This window comes from Dryobates pubescens, chromosome 15 (genome assembly GCF_014839835.1).
Source record: "Dryobates pubescens isolate bDryPub1 chromosome 15, bDryPub1.pri, whole genome shotgun sequence".
Taxonomy (NCBI): Eukaryota; Metazoa; Chordata; class Aves; order Piciformes; family Picidae; genus Dryobates; species Dryobates pubescens.
Genome location: NC_071626.1, coordinates 18125221 through 18146427, shown reverse-complemented (window position 1 = coordinate 18146427; position 21207 = coordinate 18125221). Strand labels below are relative to the sequence as shown.

The 21207-nt window shown below is 54.4% G+C and overlaps 1 protein-coding gene across 1 annotated transcript; it reads right to left on the bottom strand.

Annotated features, from left to right (window-relative positions):
* Positions 1 to 11265: 11265 nt before the first annotated feature.
* Positions 11266 to 20383, bottom strand: ING4 (inhibitor of growth family member 4). Its single transcript, XM_054168033.1, has 8 exons — positions 20294 to 20383; positions 16143 to 16214; positions 14974 to 15140; positions 14673 to 14787; positions 14191 to 14299; positions 13356 to 13503; positions 12316 to 12377; positions 11266 to 12100 (listed from the first exon to the last, which is right to left on the bottom strand). The coding sequence occupies exons 1-8, from the start codon at positions 20328 to 20330 to the stop codon at positions 12061 to 12063; spliced, it is 750 nt and encodes a 249-aa protein (XP_054024008.1). The 5' UTR covers positions 20331 to 20383; the 3' UTR covers positions 11266 to 12060.
* Between the last annotated feature and the right edge of the window lie 824 nt (positions 20384 to 21207).

The window sequence follows — 21207 nt, the reverse complement described above, 5'->3', positions numbered from 1 at the left end:
ACCATTGGAACTGCTCCAAGGCTGCAAGTCTTCACAGAGTCACAGACTGTTAGTGCTTGGAAGGGACCTCCAAAGATCATCCAGTCCAAACTCCCTGCCACAGCAGCATCACCTCGGGCAGGTCACACAGGAACACAGCCAGCTGGGTTTGCAATGTCTCCAGGGAAGGAGACTCCACAACCTCTCTGGGCAGCCTGCTGCAGGGCTCTGGCACCCTCGCAGGAAAAAACCTTCTCCTTCTGTTCACATGGAACCTCCTCTGCTCCAGCTTGCACCCATTGCCCCTTGTCCTGTCATTGGACTTCAAGGAGAACATCCCAAATCAGTGAGGGGGAGGCAGCACAGGCAGAGTTGGCACAGGGTCCCTTCAGTGTGCCCATGGGTCCCCCTGGCACGTCCCTGGGCTAGTGTTGGAGTGCCACACTGAGCCCAGCCCGAGAGTGACCAGTGCCTTCCTCCACAGGCTGACAGCTGTCAGCACAGGGTGGAGTGAGCCGAATGCAGATGCTGCTGCAAACATCCATGTTCTGGCTACACTTCTTACTCAGACAGGGTACTCTGCCAACAGCCCAGCAGTCTGGAGCAGCAGCTCAAACCAAACCTTTTGCCCAGAAGCTACAGTTCCTTTTTTCAGGGTACAGAAAAAGGCTCTGCCTACACTGTCAAAGCAGCATGGAACAGGTCTTGCCTGTGTTTGCCTGTGTAAGCAGGCCAACAGCTATGGGCAGGGTCTCTCTGAATCCTAGAGACAAGAGCCCTCCCTGAGGAACTGGAGCAGCCAGTCCCAGGAAACTGCAGCATCTGACTAAGGAGGAGAGGAGGGGAGGGTGAAAGGCCTGAGGCTGTTTAGCCTGGAGAAGAGCAACCTGAGAGGGCATTTATCAGTTCTTATCAGTATCTGGTGGAGGCCGTGAGAAGGGGGCTGGGCTCTTTTCACTAGTTCTGGTAGGACAAAGGGCATCGGGCACAAACTAGAACACAGAAGGTTTCACTTGCACTTAAGGAGAAACTTCTTTCCTTTTGAGGGTGCTGGAGCACTGGAACAGGCTGCCCAGGGGGGCTGTGGAGTTTCCTTCTCTGGAGAGTTTCAAAGCCCACCTGGACACTGCAATCCTGGGCAGCCTGCTCTGGGTGACTCTGCTTTAGCAGAGGCTTGTACTGGATGATTTTTAGATTCCCTTCCAAGCCCTACCATTCTGTGGTTGTCTGATTCTAAACCTCTCTGTGTAGGAGGAGGCTCAGCTCCTGATATTCCCTCTCCATGGCTCCCCTTTCACTTCCCTTGGGGGCTGCTGAATTCTCATTCAATGGGACACCCAGCTCAAGGACTTACGGTGCCAAAGGTTGACTGTTGAGCCAGAAGGATCCTACAGAGCCTGCTGGCTCCAGGCCTTGGGGAACTGCAGCCATTTCTCCCGGGCAGTCTCCAGCTGAATGCATCCTGCCAGCAGTTGCAGCCTCTTGGTGAGCAAAATGATCTCTGCACCTCGGTCAAAGCCACTGGTTCTCAGCCACCAAAGTACTAAAGGATCAGAAAGTAAATTGTGAGCCAAACCACAGCACGCTCTTGCAGATCTTCTTTGCCTGTCTCACCAGCCCCAGCTGCCAGAGGGCAGAGGCAAACAGATCCTGGCAGGTCAGCTGAGAAGAGCTCAAGATGCTCAACAAGCTCCTAAAGTATCCCCAGGCCAGAGGAGCTGTAAAAGGATTGCAGCGAGCTGCACCGTTGCAGGGCCCTGTGCTGAACTGACCTGCAGCTGCTTCCAAAGCTGGAACAGGGAGTCAGATCCCCCTTGGGAAGAGCAGTGCCCAGATCCAGAGTGCAGAGGTCTGCATGTGCTTGAGCAGGAGTGGTCCCGCACAGCCAGGAGCTCTGTGCTGCTGCTGCCTCTGTTTCCTACCCCGGGGCTGCTTTTGCTCTGCCTGGGTGGGGATGGAGCACTCCGCAGAGCACTCCTCGGGCCAGGTTAAGAAACATCTGCTTCACACTGCACGCAGAGGAGGGAGGAGCACAGCAAGGCAACTGTTCACTCCCGCGGCTCAAGAGCCTGTGTGCACAGGGAGGCTGTTTCTGCGGGCCATGCAGACTCCCAGGAGACAGGAGGTGGGAGGAGGATGACTGCAGAGGTGATGGCACACTGCAGATGAGCACAGTGTGCAGACTGACTCGCATGGCACCCAGCCCTGCCTGCAGCTACAGCCCAGCCTGCTGCACTTTGCTCAGGACTCAAGGACAGTAACTGTCAGCTGCTGCCACTGCCGGCTCAGGTCACCCTCTGCCTGCTCACCCTGTGCTGGGGGGGTGCCCGAGGCACATTCCTGCTCTCTGTGGGACGGCTTGGTCCAGCGGGTTTGCCTGTGCTCACCGGCTGCGGCGGGGAGACGGCCAGCCCCTGCGCATGAAGGGCAGCCCTGCATGGCTGCCCTGCTGTGACCCAGCAGGTGGGGTGATGGCTTCTGCCCTTACCTGCTGGGGGAGGGGGCCCTTGCCTGCACACCCTCCTTGGTGCTGCAGCCTGGAATAGAGCCCTTCATGCCCATAGACTGCTCCAAGGAGAAGGTCAATGAGATCAGCAGCCAGACACTGCTCTGAAGCTGTTTCTTCCAGCCTTGATATGCCTGAGCAAGGCTGGGAGGCAAGGGAGCAGGGGCAGCCCCTTGTCCTGAGGGGATCTCTGAAGCCCTGGTCTGGCCAGGGGAAGCTTCCTTAGCACTGGTTTCTGTCTTGACAGGTCACAGGAGTACTTCATGAGAACATTCATGCTGGCACACAGCAGACCATCAGCAGGCCAGAGAGAAGCTTGCCCAGGGAAGAGGGAGCTGGGGCCAGCCAGAAAGCTGCTGGCAGGGAACAGGAGATCGATGGGCACACAGGGGTGCCTGTCACAGCTTGGGGCACCCATTTTTTGGGGTGGGTGGAAAAGCAAAGTACATTTTCATTCCAGCATCTGGGAAGCAAAGAGCAACTTCAGTTTCCCTCGGGCTGACTTTGCTGGTCTCTTGTTTTTCACCATGGCTCAGATCTCCCACAGCCTGCTGCTGAGCACTGCTGGCACAGCCTGACCAGCTGTTTGCCTCCTTTAGCAATGATTCCCATCCCCTCTTTCCTCTCACCTCATCTTCCCTGAGGAAATGCTTGTCGGTCTTCGGATCCCCTGACCCTGCTGCCCAGGGAAGCCCTTCCAAGCACCAGCTGAGCTGTTTAATGAGGATCCTCTTCTGCCCCTATGCTCTGCTCCTCACACCCACGTGTTTGTTGCAAAGAGCTGCAGCTTCTGCCGGGTGTCAGGAAGCCACCTTCTTGGGGTTTGTGTCCAGCTCCACCACACAGGAGCTCCCAGCAGTTAGCTAACAACTGCATCAACATTAAAAGATGGAGCTGGCCAAGACATTTGCACATCCTCAGCAGGAATATCCTCCTGAGTCCTCCTGACTCTCATCATCCACAACAAGGAGCATTGAAAGGTTACAGGTAGGCTGCCCTTGATTCAAACACAAGAAAACTGCTGCCCTCAGCATCACACCTGAAGAAGCACAATTAATGCTCATGAATATTTGGATGTAGACAGCAGTGACATTTATCTGTGAGGACAGCAGAGGCAAACAATGGGAGGGCACTGGGCCCCTCAGCCTGCCTGCCACGTGTCCCAGAACACCCCCAAAAGAGGGGAAAAGAGGAACACAAAGGGGAATAAAGTCTGCCAGACAGGTTTGTTGGGTTGAGGGACGGAGGAAAAGAAGACAAAGAGAACATCCTGCTATATTGTCTCATCTCCTGGCATTCTCAGGTGCTCCTGCTGCTGGCAGCTGAGCTTCTGAAGGCAGCAGCAGCGTGAGCGTGGCTGTGCCGAGGAGCAGTGCCGGAGCGTTTGGCATCACCAGGAGAGGACCCAGGCACAGCCCCTGGGTGCAGCTATGGCCCTGGCACAGCGGATTGCAAGCAAGTGAGAAACCCAGGGCCTGTCCAAGGGTCTGGTGGGGATCGCTTCCCTGGCAGAGCTGCAGAAGCAAGCAAGAAATGGTTGCCCTCAAGCTGGAGTCCAAGGGAGCAGGCAGCCCACTGACGTTCACAGCTAAATATAAAGACACATCTTTTATGAGAAAATTGCTCCTTTTTTTCCCCCTTTTTCTTTTTTCTCTGAAGCAAAATACAACAGAAGTGGTCCCAAAGTCTTTCAGCTGCACAGATATAATTATGCCACTTAAATTTCCTGATGGAAGGGTGCAGGGAAAGTATGACTGCAGAGAATTTCAGGGTGCTGTTGCTATGGTGCTGGGATGTTTCTTGGCTCCTGAAATGTTAACCACTTCAGAAAGCAGCTCATCAGGTCAAGCTCTCCTCAAGGCCCATCAAAGCCCATGAGTCAGGCTTCTGTGGTCAGCCCCAGGGGAAGCTAGGAGGAGGTAGTCAGGTTGTGGAATAAGCTGTGGGGAAGAGGCCGTGAGCTTCAGAAAACTGTGGCCAGTGTTTTACCACTGCCACCCCACCAACAGAAACGTGGAGAAACTGAGGAGCCCAGTGATGGGCCACCAAAGCTCCCCTGCCTTGCAGCCCATGACCTGTGAGGAGAGGCTGGGGCAGCTGTGCCTGCTCATCAGGGTGGAGACGAGATGGGGCTGTGAGTTAATGGCAGCCCTTAACACATCCACACTGGGATCCTTCAGCTGGAAAAACCCTTTAAGATCATTGATCCCAACCATCCTCTAACCCATACAAAGTCTAAAGCTAAACGACGTCTCTTAGCACCACAGCTCTGCCTCTTTTAAACACCTCCAGGCATGGGGATTCAACCACCTCCATGGGCAGCCTCCTCCAGTGCTTCAGAATCCTTTCAGTCAAGAAGTTTCTTCTATTATCCAACCTACACCTCGCCTGCTGCAACTTGAGGCCATTCACTTGTTACTAAGGAGAAGAGACCAACCCCCACCTGGCTCCAACCTCCTTGCAGGGAGTTGTAGAGAGCAATGCGGTCTCCTCTCAGCCTCCTTTTCTCCAGGCTGAACACCCTCGGTTCCTTCAGCTGCTCCTCACCATCCCTGTTCTCCAGACCCTTCCCCAGCTTCCTTGCCCTTCTCTGGACCCAGATCAGAGGTCAAACAATCTTCACTGTGCTTTAGTTTGGAGGGGTCACTGCTGCTGGCTGAGAGCTGTCTGAACACACTGCTAAACAGAGGCCTTCCATGGCCATTGGTGCTCCTTTTAACTTGGTGGTTTTCCACACTGACACAGGCACTGCACAGGGATCACTGCATTCAGACCAGCCACAGTTTGTTTGATTAGGCAACTGGGACATTTTCAGGCTATGCCTTTAAAATTTTTTTCCACAGAGCTTGAACAGAAAGTAGTAGAAGGTAAATAAATCACTGCTGGGTGTAAAAAGGGCAATAACGATGGCTCTAAAGAAAGAGAAGAGAGAAATTGTTTACATTATTAGCTTAAGTCTCTCTTCTCACTTCCTCAGGCTGGGAGCTACTAACTGGCTTCTGCTTGACCTTGGCTGCATTGTTTTGGCTAAGTCTAACCAAATCTCTCTCTGCTCCTTCCTCTCGTCCCTTTTGTGTACAGAGGGGCAAGGCGGGGGGGCAGGGAGGGAGAAGCTATTAGCTGCCCTGGTCTTTGGCCAGGGGGGTCCTTGTGCTGTTCATTAGTTGTAAACAGCTGTCAATATTGCAAGTGCTGTGTGTTTTGTACCCATTCACCGCATCCCGTTGTAGATCGCAGTTTTGCTTGTAGATACAGATTTCATTTGCTCCCAGCTGAGCTGGTCTGGCAAATTTGATGTTGGGGGTGGGGGGAATTTTGTAAGAGACTAAACCTCTTTTCTCTTGATGTGAATCAACAAAGATAAAAATCGCCCATTCTCCTCGCCGGGACAATAGCTGCCAAGGGAGGGGATGGTGAGCAGACGCCACTGGGTAACGACTCTCTGGAATGTGCATAGACAAGATCATCTCTACCCATCAGCTACCCCAGGAAGGGAGGGTGGTGAAAAGGATACAACGGATTCACCGTCTGGACACATACCTAAAACCCCCTAAAAAACTGTACAAAAGACATGGGCAATGCCTGCTCAGGAGAAGAAAAACGGAGAAGAAAGTACAAGGAGAGAAAGGACACACACAGGAGAAAAGACATCACCATGTAGCCGGGAAGCAGCAGATCAGGAGGAACCCACTCTCTACAACGACCTGAAAGGTGGTTGTAGCCAGGAGGGGGTTGGTCTCTTCTCCCAGGCAACCAGCACCAGAACAAGAGGACACAGTCTCAAGCTGCACCAGGGGAGGTTTAGGCTCGAGGTGAGGAGGAAGTTCTTCACAGAGAGAGTTGTTGGCCATTGGAATGTGCTGCCCAGGGAGGTGGTGGAGTCACCATCCCTGGAGGTGTTCAAAAAAGGCTTGGCTGTGGTACTTGGAGCCAGGGTTTAGTTGTCAGGAGGTGTTAGGTAAGAGGTTGGACATGATGATCTCTGAGGTCTTTTCCAACCTGATTCTATGATTTTCTGTGTCCTAAGTAATGGAGCTGAAGAGGCTGCTCAGGGAAGGACTCGGACTTCGGGATCTATCCCTTCCCTCCTCCAGCAGAGGACAGCACAGCCAACAAGGATGACATCTCCTCCACGCCAAAGCGGCAGCAGCCTTCCTCCACAGACACAAGCTGTCAGGGGGGGGTGTGGTGACACAATTCCTTTCCTCTTCTCTCTCCCTCTCTCTATTTCTTTTCCTTCTCTCCCTTCTTCTGTTCTGTCCACTTTATTCTGTTAATAAATAGCCTCAGGGGCTGTTGATATTTTGGCTTCCTTTGTGCCTCTAATTTCATGACACAGGCATATTCAAAAGAACTGAGTCTCTTTTCCTTTCTGGACTGAGACAAATTTTCAACCCACCACAGAAACAGAGAATTCATATATTTTTTCCTTCTCCCCCCTCCCCCCCCCTTGTTGGTTATAAAATTGAGTGTTTTCCCAGGTTGCAAAAGGCAGTGTTTAAAATGGATTCCTGAGGTCATAACACAGCCTCAGCTGGAGTGGGCTCACGAGCACGTGCTTGGGTGACCTGCTCAGGTTTGCTCAGCACAAGAACAATCTGATCTAACCACAGTTATCCCTACTGCAAGCAGGGGCTTGGACTAGAGAGCTCCAGAGAGGTCTTCTGCCAAAACACAGTCACACAATGTTAGTGCTTGGAAGGGACCTCCAAAGATCCCCCTGCCACAGCAGCATCACCTAGGGCAGGTCACACAGGAACACAGCCAGGGGGGTTTGCAATGTCTTCAGGGAAGGAGACTTCATCACCTCCCTGGGCAGCCTGCTCCAGGGCTCTGGCACCCTCACAGGGAAAATCCTTCTCCTTCTGTTCACATGGAACCTCCTCTGCTCCAGCTTGCACCCACCTGAAATATTGTGTCCAGGTCTGGGACCCTCAGTTCAAGAAGGACCTCAGGGAAGGGCTTGAGAGAGTCCAGCACAGAGCCACAAAGATGCTGAAGGCAGTGGAACATCTCCCTGCTGAGGAAAGGCTGAGGGAGCTGGGGCTCTTGAGCTTGGAGCAGAGCAGCCTGAGAGGTGACCTCATTCATGTTGATCAAGATGTGCAGGGCAGTGGTGGGAGGATGGAGCCAGGCTCTGCTCAGGGATGCCCAATGGTACAACAAGGGGCAAGGGCTTGGGTCCACCTCTTCAGCCTGTCCAAGTCCCTCTGGGTGGATCCCTTCCCTCCAGCATGTCAGCCACACCACACAGCTTGGTGTCATCAGCACACCTGCTGAGGGTTCCTCAACCCCAGGGCCCATGTTACACACACTGATGTTACACACACCATTATCACAACTAATAAAAGGGCTTACAGAGGCCAGCAGAAATCTTTCCTCTTGTCATGCTGCACAGCTCCAGCTTCCTGAAGCTCAGACTTGCCTTTACTCATCAAGGAGGTTATTTCCAGTCCCTCTAAAAGGGCAAATTTCTCTCACTCCATTTTAGAAACTGAATTTTAGGCTGCATCGCTGACAGCTGCTCCTGGAAACCTGCAAGCTAGGCAGTTTCCTGGAGGAACTCATGATTGCCTTAATTCAGTGTGTCCTCTCTTTGAGCACTTCAGCACCAGGAGAAGGACCCTTTTCAGACCCCATTACCCCTACAGTGCTCCAGGGCACTCTTAGCAGCGATCTTTAAAAACAAGCAAAGAAATCAAGTCACCTTTGACCTCCCCCCCCCCAACTTCCAGTCAAAGAGATTTGATTTTGCTGACCTGGAATCCTTGCTTGATGGAGAGAGAAGCAATCTACTCCTCCAGTGTTCCATAGTTCACACCTGGACAGCTATGGCAGCCTTCTTGACATCCTTGAGGACCAGCACAGAGCCAGCTCTTTCCCAGCCTCATAGACTTTCCCTAGCAATTCAGTGCCTGACAGAGAGTAGATCACAGATCATAAATCACAGTAGGGTTTGGGTTGGGAGGGACCTCCACAGGTCATCCAGTCCAAACCCCCTGCTGTCAGGAGGGACATCCTCCACTAGATCAGCTTGCTCAGAGCCTTGTCCAGCCTGACCTTGAATACCTCCAGGGATGGAGCCTGAGCTCCCTTCCTGGGCAACTTGCAGCACCCGCATGGTGCAGAACTTGTTCCTAACATCCAATCTAAATCTGCTCTTCTCTCATTTCAAACCATTGCCTCTCATCCTATCACTGCAGGCCTTTGCAAACAGTCCCTCTCATAGCCCCTTTCTGGCCAGGCTGCTATTAGGTCTGCTTGGAGCCTTCTCTTCTCCAGGCTGAAGCACCCCAGCTCCCTCAGCCTGTCCTCACAGCAGAGGTGCTCCAGGCTCCTTGATCATTTCCATGACCCTCCTCTGGACCTGCTCCACCAGGTCCATGTTGTTCTTGTGTTGAGGGCTCCAGAGCTGGACACAGCCCCGCAGGTGAGGTCTTACCACACACCTCCAGGTGACTTTCAGAGGACAACAAACTCCATTTCCTGAAGACTGTTGATCAGAGAAGCCTTCACCCCAGGTTAAAATCCTCCTCCCTGTCTACCTAGCCAGTGCATCATCCCTGTCCAACACCACTACCAACACAGACTAAATAGTTATGGAATGCTTCTTCCCCTTCCCCTTCCAAGCAGTTATGCTCTCTGCAGTGGTGATGGACCTGTGCTATGTTCAGTGTAGCCACAAGCAAAAGACACTCTGAAAACAGCCACTTCTGACTCTGGCCTGGTTGCTTTTGGGCTCTGCTTCCACTGGCTGCATTTTTGACCTTTGTAGTTTCTGGCTTCCACAGATTCTTTTATTTTCCTCCTCTGGTGATTAAACACTGGAGGAGATGAACCTTGAAAGTCAACCAGCTTTCCTGGGCTCCAGCTCTCTCCAGGGATTTGTCCCTTGGTACTCTACCAAGGAAGTTCCTGAAGAGGCCTAAGTTGGCTCTTCTGGACTCGAGGGATTCAAGCTTACTGAGTGACCTCTTCCTCACTGCCCTGAGGATCTCAAACTCCACCTCATGGTCACTGCAGCCCAAGCTGCCCAGGAGCTTCACATTCCCACCAGCCCCTCCCTGCTGGTGAGGACAAGGTCTAGCATGGCACTTCCATGGCTGCTTCTTCTGTTGCCTGGAGGAGGAAGCTATCAGCAGCAGATCCCAGGAGTCTCCTGGATTGCTCATGCCCTGCTTTGTTGTCTCTCCAACTGATGCCAGGGTGCTTAGAGTCCCCCAGGAGGACCAAGGCTTGTGAACAAGCAGCAACTCCTCTCTATGAAGGGCCTCACCCACTTGGTCTGCCTGGTCAGGTGGTCTGCAGCACACCCCCACTGCAATGTCCTCTACCCTGCCTTTCCCCCATGGGCACACAGTCGTGCCATCCTCACCCCCCAGGTGGAGCTCCCTACTCTAGCTGGGCAGTGACAGAGGGCAACACCTCCTTGTCTCCCCTGCCTGTCCTTCCTGAAGAGCTTGTACCCTTCTAACCCAGCACACCAGCCATGGGAGTCATTCCACCATGTCTCCAGGATGCCAATCAGAGCTCAGCAGTGTAGGCACACCAGCATCTCTAGCTCCTCTGGTGCCCATGCTGCATGTGCTCACATAAAGGCATCTGAGCTGGGGCCCTGGGGAAGCACTTGGAGCCCCTGATGAAGCACAGCTGCACTTTGGCTGGGCTGATGGTTTCACCCCCACGTTGTTATGCTCATTCCCAATGCCCTCAAGTCCCTCCTGGTGGCTTCTGGTCTTCTCTGCTCAACCTCATCTCTGCCTATCTGCATGACCAGAAGCAGGTACTCATCAGAGGGCTTTAGTAGCTCCTGTGATGTCCCTAACCCAGACCCCAGAGAGGCAGCAGACTGCCCTGTGGGATGGGTCAGGCCAGCAAGTCAGACGCTCTGTCCCTCTCAGGAAGGAATCACCACCTGCAGCAGCTCTTTTTTTCTTGGCACATTGTGACCTGTGGTGCTGGCTGCCTTACCTTTGGTAGCTCCTTGGGTGCATTTTCATCTCTGTCCTCAGTTGGCTGTCCCTCAGATTCCTGTGGTGTGCAGGCAACTGGGAATGTGTGGGAGGCAACGAGGGGAGTCACCGGCTGCTCCCAGCAGGGACCTGTTCCCATTCCCCCTCGTTACAAGCTGCAGCTGAGGCCTGAGCTGGTTTTGGGGAGAGCAGGGTGTGGCTCCAACGGCTCTCTCCCTGATGCTTCTCAGCCTGCTCACCTGCTCTTGCAGTTCTGTCACCAAGCAGAGGAGCTCCTCTGCTTGGGCACATCTCCCGCAGGGGAGGTCTCTGCTGCCCTCCTGCACTGGTGTCATAGCTGTGCACGCTGCAGCTTGATGCCTGCAGCAGGGCAGATTCAGGATGGACATCAGGAGGAAGTTCTGCACAATGGGAGTGGTGAAATACTGGAACAGGCTGCCCAGGGATGTGGTTAAGGCCCTGTCCCTGGAGACATTCAAGATTAGACTCTGTGGCCCTAGGCAGCCTGATCTAGTTGGAGGAGTCCCTGCTGAGTGCAGGGAGGTTGGACAAAATGATCTCTGAGGGTCCCTTCCAAGCCAGTGTAATCTGTAAACCCAGGAGCCTTTTGCAAGGACACTGGCATGCTTCCCAGCCTGGCCTAGGCAGAGTGACCCTTACTAACCGTACTCTGCTCGAGCTACGTGGAAGGGTTGCATCCCCTCTGTAGCTCAGAATGAAAGCAGAGCTGAAAGGGGAAGGGTAGCCAAAGAGACCAATTGCCAGAGGTTACTTTGGAGGTGCCAGCAAGGTGAAGAGAACGTTTGCTTCAATGACCTTTATTCATGTCCATATTATACAAGTGGGATCTGAATTCCAAAACTTCCCATCACCACCATAGTGAAGAAACCACTGCCTGGAAGGAAGGCAGAACTGTGGAGCTGGAAGACAGGCTGCATCAAGCCACTTCCCCCCATGCAGTCAGAAATCCTCCCTCCTTCACACAATGTGCTTTCCAGACCAGCAGGTCCACCCAAGGAATGAGACAAAGCTAGCTCTAAACACTCCCTCCTCCCTCTCCTCCTCTTCCCAACAAAAGAGGCTGCTCAGTGCCAGTAATGGAATGGTTAAAGACAGGGAATACATCAGGTTTTCAGACTCTCAACCAGTCCACCAGATTTAGAAGTGGTCTGGTTACTCTCTCTCTCCTGGAAAAGATCCAGGAAAATCAAAGACCTAAACTGTGGTCCTTCCTTCCCCCATCCCACAGCCTTGTCCTCTGAGCAGAGTAGACAATGAACTCTGAGGAGGCTGAAGGAAAGCCGAGGAAAATCAGGGGCTACCTGAATCCCTGGGAATCTGGTGGCTACCCTGGTGCCTTCATTCATTCCCTTGGAGGCTCAGAGACCTGTTTGGAATAGTACACAGAGGAGGCCTCCCTTAGGGATTCAGAAGCAACCAGAACACACAAGAACTGCCAGGAGGGTACACACCATCCCAGAGATGGCCCAAACCACAGGGAAAGGCTCCCTCCAGCCAAGGCCCCAAGAGCTGGGGGAGCTGGGAGAAGGCCCTGGCAGGGGGGAGAGAGCTCCTGCAGCAGTACTCAGGGCTCACCAGATTTTACTTCTTCTTCCTCTCCTGGGAACAGCGAGGGCAGAACCTGGCAGAACAGGAGATAAAAGAGCCAGCATTTAGAGCATGATATGAACGCAGGAGGCCCAAAGGACCTTCCCCAAGGTCCCAGACAAAACCTTTATTCAACTTTCCCTTTTTAAGAGGTCTTTGAAGTGTGTATATGCAGTATTCTCTCTCCTGCTACCCAGGACCTCCCAATCCCAAAGACAAAGGGGCCCTCCAGGTTTCTTGTTCACTCACCATTTCCCTCTGGGTTTTGTTGTCAGACCCACGCAGGCAAAATGGAACCATTCAATGGAACACTGTTGGGTGGAGAGCAGTCAGTTCAAGAGTTCTCTTTTGAGATCCTTGCTTCTAGCCTACTGAAGCTTCCCAACATTTGATCACAACCTCCTAACTCCCTGGCAGCAATCAAGGATGAATGTTCACACCCAGCCTACGCACTGTTAGCAAGGGTAACTCCTTTCCTCCCTTGCTAATTGTGGGGACAGGAAAACAAGCTGTCGCTGGAAGGAAAACCCTGAGGAAAGAGGCACTGAATAGGCTCCCACCAGCCATAGCTTTGTGTAGGAAAGCAGAAGGTACCTATGGAAGGTTTCAGGACAGGAAAGAACAACAGGCCACTGACAACAGAAGAATGGCCTGATAATGAAGAAGAGCTGACTGCAGCGAACAACCTGAAGTGCGAGACAGGAGGACGCTTGCGTCCATGCTGGAGAAGCTCAACCTGGTGCAGGATGAAGATAACAATGGACAGTTGCATGTCAAAGGAGAAAACTCAGCAGCAGTGGTGCAAGAATGTCAGGGAATTGCTTAGCCTGCTCCATTTTCCCTATATAAACTGCTTGCTCTGTACCAATAAAGGGATTCCTGCTTCACCTACAAGAGAGTCCACACATGCTTTCCGACATCTTTGCCCTCCCAACTACATCAGCTAAACCTAACTTGCTCCTCAACACTCTCTTTACCACGTGGGTGCTGGAACAGGCTGTCCAGGGAGGTGGCTGAGGCCCCATCCATGGAGATACTCAAGGTCAGGCTCGACCAGGCTCTGGGCAACCTGATCTAGTAGGGGATGTCCCTGCTGACTGCAGAGGGGTTGGACTGGATCACCTTTGGAGGTCCCTTCCAACCCAAACCATTCTGCGATTCTATGATTCTGTGAACCCTTTTCTTGCCACCACTTGCTGTATCAGGCCCCACCCAAGCAGGACAAGCCCCTCTGTGCAAGACTCTGTCCATTCCCTCCTCCCTCCTCCCCACCAAGTGTGGGCTCTTACGTCTGGGTTGTCGCAGCCGATCATCTCCCCATAGGAGACCTGGTGGCAGAGGCAGTAGGTAGGCTCGTTGGGGTCCACAGGCATATCCAACACATCTGAAGGGTGCACGTTCCCAAAGGTGACAGAGGGCATCCCATACTCTGTGCTACTGCAGGACAGCAATAAGGCAGGTCAGCAAATCAACTGGCTTGGAGTCCCTATCTGCCAAGACAGGAAGGAAGAGTCTCAAGCAGCACCAGGGGAGGTTTAGGCTGGATGTTAGGAAGAAGTTCTTCACAGAAAGAGTGACTGGCCATTGGAATGTGCTGCCCAGGGAGGTGGTGGAGTCACCATCACTGGAGGTGTTTAGGAAGAGACTGGATGGGGTGCTTGGTGCCATGGTTTAGTTGATTAGATGGTGTTGGGTAATAGGCTAGACTTGATGATCTCAAAGGTCTCTTCCAACCTGGTCTGGTCTGTCCTGTCCTGTCCTGTCCTGTCCTGTCCTACCCTATCCTATCCTACCCTATCCTATCCTATCCTATCCTATCCTACCCTATCCTATCCTATCCTATCCTATCCTATCCTATCCTACCCTATCCTATCTAGGCTGGGCATGAGGAAGAATGTTTTCCCTGCAAGAGTGGTCAGGCATTGGAACAGGCTGCCCAGGGAGGTGGTGGAGTCACCATCCCTGGAGGTGTTTAAAGGTCATTTAGACGTGGCATTTAGTGATATAGTTTAACAGTGAACTTGGCAGAGCAGGGTTGATGGTTGGACCTGATGCTCTGCAGGGTCTTTCCCAACCTGAATGAGTCCAGGACTCCTCCCTCCTGCACATCTTCCCAGCACTTACGTGCGGACAAGCTTCAGCTTCTTCTGGGCAGTTTTCGGCGCCTCCTCATCAGAGTTCTTCCCCTTGGAGCGAGCACGAGCAGCTTTCTTCTCCTTCTGGGCTCGGCCCTCTGGGAAGAAGAGGAGAGGGTGCTGCATCTGCCACTCCATCACACCAGCCACCTGATGCATGGCAAGCACCCCTCCAGAACTAAACCACACTCCTGTTCTGGGGTGTGCTTGGAGGCAAGCACCTCATCTGAATTACACCTAGCTGCCTTCAGTGTGCTCACACCAGAGGAGCCCAGGCCCTCACACCAGAGGAGCCCAGGCCCTCACACCAGAGGAGCCCAGGCCCTCACACCAGAGGAGCCCAGGTCATCACCTGTCCTTCAGATCCCACTCTGGGATCTGCACCACTCCGCTGCCTGCCTTCATCCCCACCACTTCCACAGGCAGCTGGCTGCCTCCTGTACCAGCCTGCAGCCCAGTGGTGGTACTCACTCTTCTTGCCCTTGCTGGAAGAGCTGTCATAGTCACTTGACTCTATCTGCTTCTCCTTCAGGTCTGCCTCGAAGCGAGCCAGGTCCGTGTCCAGCCGCCGGATGTGCTTGTCCACCTGCAAGGGTGACAGCCACCAGCAGTCACCAGGAAAAAAGCCCAGGGGGGCAGAGATCAGAGGCCATGGGGCTTGCACTGAAAGAAGCAAGAGCAAGTAGGACCTAAAAGGACATTAGAGCCGTCCCAGGCTGGGAGCTTTAGCACAGCCTTTGATGTGCCAGACACGAGCCCCTTCCCTTCCTACCATCTCGTAGGTCTGCATGGCCAGCTGGACCTTGTCGTCCCCAAACTCCTTGCACTTCCCATAGGCATCCTGGATTTGTTTGAGGAGCCCCAGCTTTTCCTCTGAAGACAGAGTCCGTGCGTTGCTGATGTACTCCGTGGCCAACTTATCAATCTCTGACTTGAGGTCTGGAACAAATGGAGCATTAAGTGCATGCACCCCCACCCCAGAGTGCCCTCCCCTGAGGGCAAGAGGGATCAGAGCAGGCTTCTTCCCCTGCCTTCAGATCCCTGGAGTAAAGGCAAAGGAAGGTAAAGCTGCTCAGGCTTGACCAATCTGAGAGCCTGAATGTGTGACTAGCTGGGAGAGCAGTGGATGTTGTCTGCCTTGACTTCAGCAAAGCTTTGGACAATGTCTCCCATAGCATCCTCACAGGGAAGCTTAGGAAGTGTGGGTCAGATGAGTGAGTTGGGAAGTGGCTGAGGGACAGAGCTCAGAGTGTTGTGATCAATGGTGAAGGGTTTAGTTGGAAGCCCGTGGCCAGTGGTGTTCCCAAGGGGTCAGTACTGGGTCCAGCCTATTCATCAGTGACCTGGCTGGAGGCAGAGTGGAGCCTCAGCCAGTTTGTGATGGTACCAAACTGGGAGGAGTGGCTGCCAGCCTGTCAGGCTGTGCTGCCATTCAGACCTGGACAGGCTGGGAGCTGGGCAGAGGGGAACCTCATGAAGTTCAACAAGGGCAAGTGTAGGGTCCTGCACCTGGGGAGGAACAGCCCCATGGACCTGTGCAGTGGAGGACCTAGGAGTGCTGGTGGACAAGTTCACCATGATCCAACAAACACCTTTGTGGCCAAAACCACCAATGGTATTCAGGGGTGCTCAAAGCAAAGCATGGCCAGACAGAGGACAAGAGACATCAGGTACAAACTGGAACACAGGAGGTTCCACTTGAACTTAAGGAAAAACTTCTTTCCCTTAAGAGTGACAAAGCCCTGGAGCAGGCTGCCCAGAGGTTGTTTGGTCTCCTTCTCTGGAGACTTTCAAAACCCACATGGACATGTTCTGTTGAACCTGCTTTAGCAGGGGGGTTGGCCTAGATGATGTCCAAAGGTCCCTTCCAACCCCCACCACTCTGTGATGCCATGAAGCTGCACACTCTGTCTCTTCAGCAACACCATCCCTAGTCCTCACCTTCTGTCCTCTGGTCCAGATCTCGCATGAGCTGGAAGTTTCTCTGCAGTTCAAATGGTAGGTTCTCAATACCTGCAGGGAGAGGAGGACACATGGAGTGGTTAGACACCTGGCCACGATGGCAAGGCAGGAACAAAGCTAACTGCTACCATGTACAGCACTCCAGCAACTGCCCATGCCCCTGGCTGGTGCACACTGCTGTGCTTCCAGGTGGTGCCAACCTCCAAAGGAAAGAGGCTATAAAACTGGGATCTATGTAACCCTAGAGCACAGCTCTGGGATACATCCTGCTTAACAAAACACTGCTGCTATCAGAAAGGCCTCTGTTAAGAAAGCAGAACCACAAACTTTGTATTGAAGCCAGCCATTAAATCATAGAATGGTTTGGGTTGGAAGGGACCTCCAAAGGTCATCCATTCCAAACCCTACAGCCAGCAGGGACATCCTCCACTAGATCATCTTGCTCAGAGCCTTGTCCAGCCTGACCTTGAACATCTCCAGGGATGAGGCTTCAATTCCCTCCCTAGGCAAGCTGTTGCAGTGTTCCAGCACCTTCATGGTGCAGAACCTGTTCCTAACATCCAATCTAAATCTGCTCTTCTCTCATTTCAAACCATTGCCTCTCATCCTATCACTGCAGGCCTTTGCAAACAGTCCCTCTGCAGCCTTCTTGTAGCCCCCTTCAGGTACTGGCAGGATGCTATGAGGTGCCCCCACAGCCTTCTCTTCTCCTGGCTGAACAACCCCAGCTCCCTCAGCCTGTCCTTGTAGCAAGAGTGCTCCAGGCCCCTGATCATCTTCATGGCCTCTTTGGACCCTCTCCATCAGGTCCATGTGCTTCCTGTGCTGAGGGCTCCAGAGCTGGACACAGCACTGCAGGTGAGGTCTCAGCAGAGCAGAGCAGAGTGGCAGAATCTCCTCTCTCCATCTGCTGGCCACACTGCTTTGGATGCAGCCCAGGCCTCAATTTAATCCCAGATTTTTAATCCTGGATTTTTAATCCTAGAGCATGGCTCTAGAGTACATCCTGGTTAAGAAACCCCTGCTGCTCTGCAGAAAAGCCTCTGTTTGGAAAGCAGAACCCCAACTGTGTACTGAAGTCAGCCCTTACAATACAACAGTAATGAAGCCAGTAGCACAGTAATGCCCTTCAGTTCTGCCTACACAAGGATGTACAAACTCAAGCTGATCAAAAGATAACTCACTGAAAAGTGGGTCCCTTTTGGTGCACCCATTTGACACCTAGAGGACAGGAGACCCTTTGTGCAGAGCCAAAGAGCAACTCTGAGACAGGACAGGGAGCAGCCAACAGGCTTAACTCCCTCTCACATGTTCCTTCTGCAACACAAGCTCAGCCTGCTCTGCCCAGCACCTGGCAGGAGGCTCTGCCTCTGTTATCATCAACACCTGGAGGGCTCTGAAGGAGCAACAGGACCCTGACAGTCAATCAGTTTTCAATGCATTTTGCCACTCACTCCTTTAGACACCACCAGAAGCTCAACTGACAAAGCTGATAAAAACCAGTTCTCATTTTCCCACCCCTCTCTAACCAGACTGAGAGCCAGTGGCACTGCACTAACCTGAAGTCCAGCTGTGTGGTGTGGTTGGACACGCTGGAGGGAAGGGATCCATCCAGAGGGACTGGGACAGGCTGGAGAGGTGGGGCCAAGCCAACCTCAGCAAGTTCAACAAGGCCAAGTGCAAGGTCCTGCACCTGGGTCAAGGCAATCCCAAGCACAAATCCAGGCTGGATGAGGAGTGGCTGGAGAGCAGCCTTGAGGAGAAGGACTTGGGGGTGTCAGTTGGTGACAAACTCCCCAGGAGCCAGCAATGGTCACTGGCAGCCCAGAAGGCAGCTGTGTGCTGGGCTGCATCCAAAGCAGGGAGAGCAGCAGCACAGGGAGGGGATTCTGCCCCTCTGCTCTGCTGAGGCCACCTGCAGCACTGCCTCCAGTTCTGGTGCCCCCAGCATAAGAGGAACATAGAGTGAAGTCATGGAGATGATCAGAAGGCTGGAGAACCCTCCCTGTGGGGACAAGGAGAGTAAGTTGGGGCTGTTCAGCCTGGAGAAGAGAAGACTCTGGGAAGAACTTAGAGCAGCCTTCCAGTACCTGAAGGAGCCTACGAGAAAGCTAGGAAGGGACTTTTGACAAGGGCTTGGAGTGACAGGATGAGAGGGAATGGACTGGAGCTGGAAGAGGGGAGGCTGAGACTGGAGATCAGGAAAAAATTCTTTGCAGTGAGGGTGGTGAGACACTGGAACAGGTTGCCCAGGAAGGTTGTGGATGCTTCCTCCCTGGAGGTGTTCAAGGCCAGGCTGGATGAAGCCTTGAGCAGCCTGGGCTAGTGGAAGGTGTCCCTGCCCATGGCAGGGGGTTGGAACTGGATGATCTTTAAGGTCCTTTCCAAACGGAACCATTCTGTGACTCTATGAACCATGAAATGAATTCCTATGAGAGGTAAAAATAACTGTGGGGCTCTTTGTGTTCAGAAGCTGTTCCTTTCCCTTCTTTTGCACAAACAAAGCAGGGAGTTACCCACAGAATCCTCCTCTGCTCCAGCTTGCACCCATTGCCCCTTGTCCTGTCATTGGACATCCCTGAGCAGAGCCTGGCTCCAGCCTCCCCACACTGCCCTGCACATCTTGATCAACATGAATGAGGTCACCCCTCAGGCTGCTCTGCTCCAGGCTAAAGAGCCCCAGCTCCCTCAGCCTCTCCTCAGCAGGGAGATGTTCCACTGCCTTCAGCATCTTTGTGGCTGTGCTGGATTCTCTCAAGCAGTTCCCTGAGGTCCTTCTTTAAGTGAGGGGCCCAGAACTGGACACAATATTCCAGATGTGGCCTCACCAGGGCAGAGCAGAGGGGCAGAAGAACCTCTCTCAACCTACTCACCACAGTCCTTCTAATCCACCCCAGGATGCCCTTAGCCTTCCTGGTCACCAGGGCACATTGCTGGCTCATGGGCATCCTTCTGTCCACCAGGAGCCCCAGGTCCCTCTCCTCAGGTCAGTCCCCAGCCTGCACTGGTCCATGGGGCTGTCCTTGCCCAGACACAAGACTCTCCACTCATCAGAGTTCTGTTCAGCTTTGACTAAAATTTATTATGTTTATTGAATTTTCTTAATTTCATTGACAAGAGGTTTCCTTTCTCAAGGACAAAAGGAGCAGAGAGGAAATGAGGCCCCTCGTCCCTGCATCACCACCTTGCCAGCACCGAGGAGCTGTGCAGAAGCAAGCTCCAAGGCTGGCCGGCATCCGCTAGCAGCCCGCAGGAGAGGGGAGCAGCAGACCTGTCCCCAGAGCTGCCATGCTTTAGAAACACCTCCCCACCACCCGGCTGTCCCCTCTCCCGTGCCGACAAAACCTGGAAACACAATTCAGCCAAGAATTACTAAACATTAACCCTCGGCATTCCCTCAGAAGCAGCTCCTCTGCCTCCTCTGCTTACCCATTTTAAGGAGACACAAACACACACAGCGGAAGGGCAGAGCCTGGCAAAGTTGTAAGCACCTGAGAGTAGGAGGATGCCATAGGAGGGCTCCGGTAACATAACCAACTCCACTACTATTTACAGAGCTCTTCTTCGACCAGCAAACCAGGCTGCATTTGTCCAAAGACAGCGAAAGCAGCTATGGAAACCACCTCCCTAGGGCCGCGCAAGTTCTCTTCCGCTCTACCGCACCGGCCCCGCACTCCGCCCCGCGACAGCCACTGACAGCCGCCGCAACGGCGGCGCCCACGGCGGCACCGGCTCCGTCCTCCCGCAACAAACCGAGCGCTGGCCGCCTGCAGCGGGACCCGGCTCCCGCCAGGGCCCCAGGCGAGCCCTGCCGCCCGGCGGAGCCCGTACCGGCGCTCCGGCTGCGCCGCCGCAACTGTTTCTTGGCGGCCCGGAGCCGCCTGTACGCACCGGGCCGCGGGCGGGGCCTCCCCGCACCGCCCCGGCGGCAGGACCCTCACGGCCGGGCCAGGGACAAGGCTGCCGCTCCGTGCCGAGCAGGCCGGTGGTGGGCGCCCAGCCCCTGCCAGTCCCCCCACGCCGGGGCAGAGCTCGGCCCCGCCCCGAGCCGCGGTCCGGCCGTGCCCACGCTGCCTCCGGCCAGGGCGGCCCCAGGCGCGGCCCGCGGCCCCGCCCCCGGCGGCTCTTACTATCCAGGTAGTGCTCCAGGTACATCCCGGCTGCCATCTTGGGCCCCGCACTGCAGGCCGCTTCCGGCGGCAGGCTGCCGCCGGTGCCTCCCTCCGGTGCCTCCCTCCGCACACCCCCGGAAGCGGCGCTGCCCGGCAGCCCCTTCCGCCCGCCCGCGCGCCGCCATCTTGGGCTCCGCCGGCGCGGCGCCGCGCGGCTCTCGTCCGGGGGAGGGTGGCCCGCGGGGACCGGCCGGGCCGCGCCGCTGCGGGCGGAAGGAGGCCTGGGGAGCGGTGGTGGAAGTGGGGCGAGGCGGCCCCGCCGCAGGCAGCAGGGCAGGAGCGCGGGAGGGGGGTACCGGTACCTGCTGCCTTCATCTGCGCACAGCAGCGCACGGACGTCGCCTTTGGGAGGCTACGGAGGCCTCATCTGGCTCCACATCATTTCCAGCAGCCTAGCTGGGCACTGCCGCCACAGCTCCTGGGTGAGGAGGTGCTGGCAGGTGGTTGTGGCGCTCTGGTTTGTGTATTTGCCGTGCACATCACCAGCGAGGAGTATCTGCTGCTACAAACGGGCTGTAAGGCGACGGTGGCACAAACGTAACACAGCTAACACACCAACAAAGCAATGACATTCAGTTAAAGGTGGGACGTGAAACACCTCTGCAGGACAGGCTGAGGGAGCTGGGGTTCAGCCTGGAGAAGGCTCCAGGGGGACCTTCCAGTGCCTGAAGGGATCCTACAGGAAGGCTGCAGAGGGATTGTCCATGAGGGTGTCTAGAGACAGGACAAGGCGAATGGTTTGAAGCTGAGCGAGAGCAGGTCCACACTGGATCTTGGGAAGAAGCTCTTCAGTATGAGGGTGGTGAGACTCAAATGGGCTCAGGAAGGCTGTGGATGTCCCCTCCCTGCAGGTCTTCACAGGCAGGCTGGAT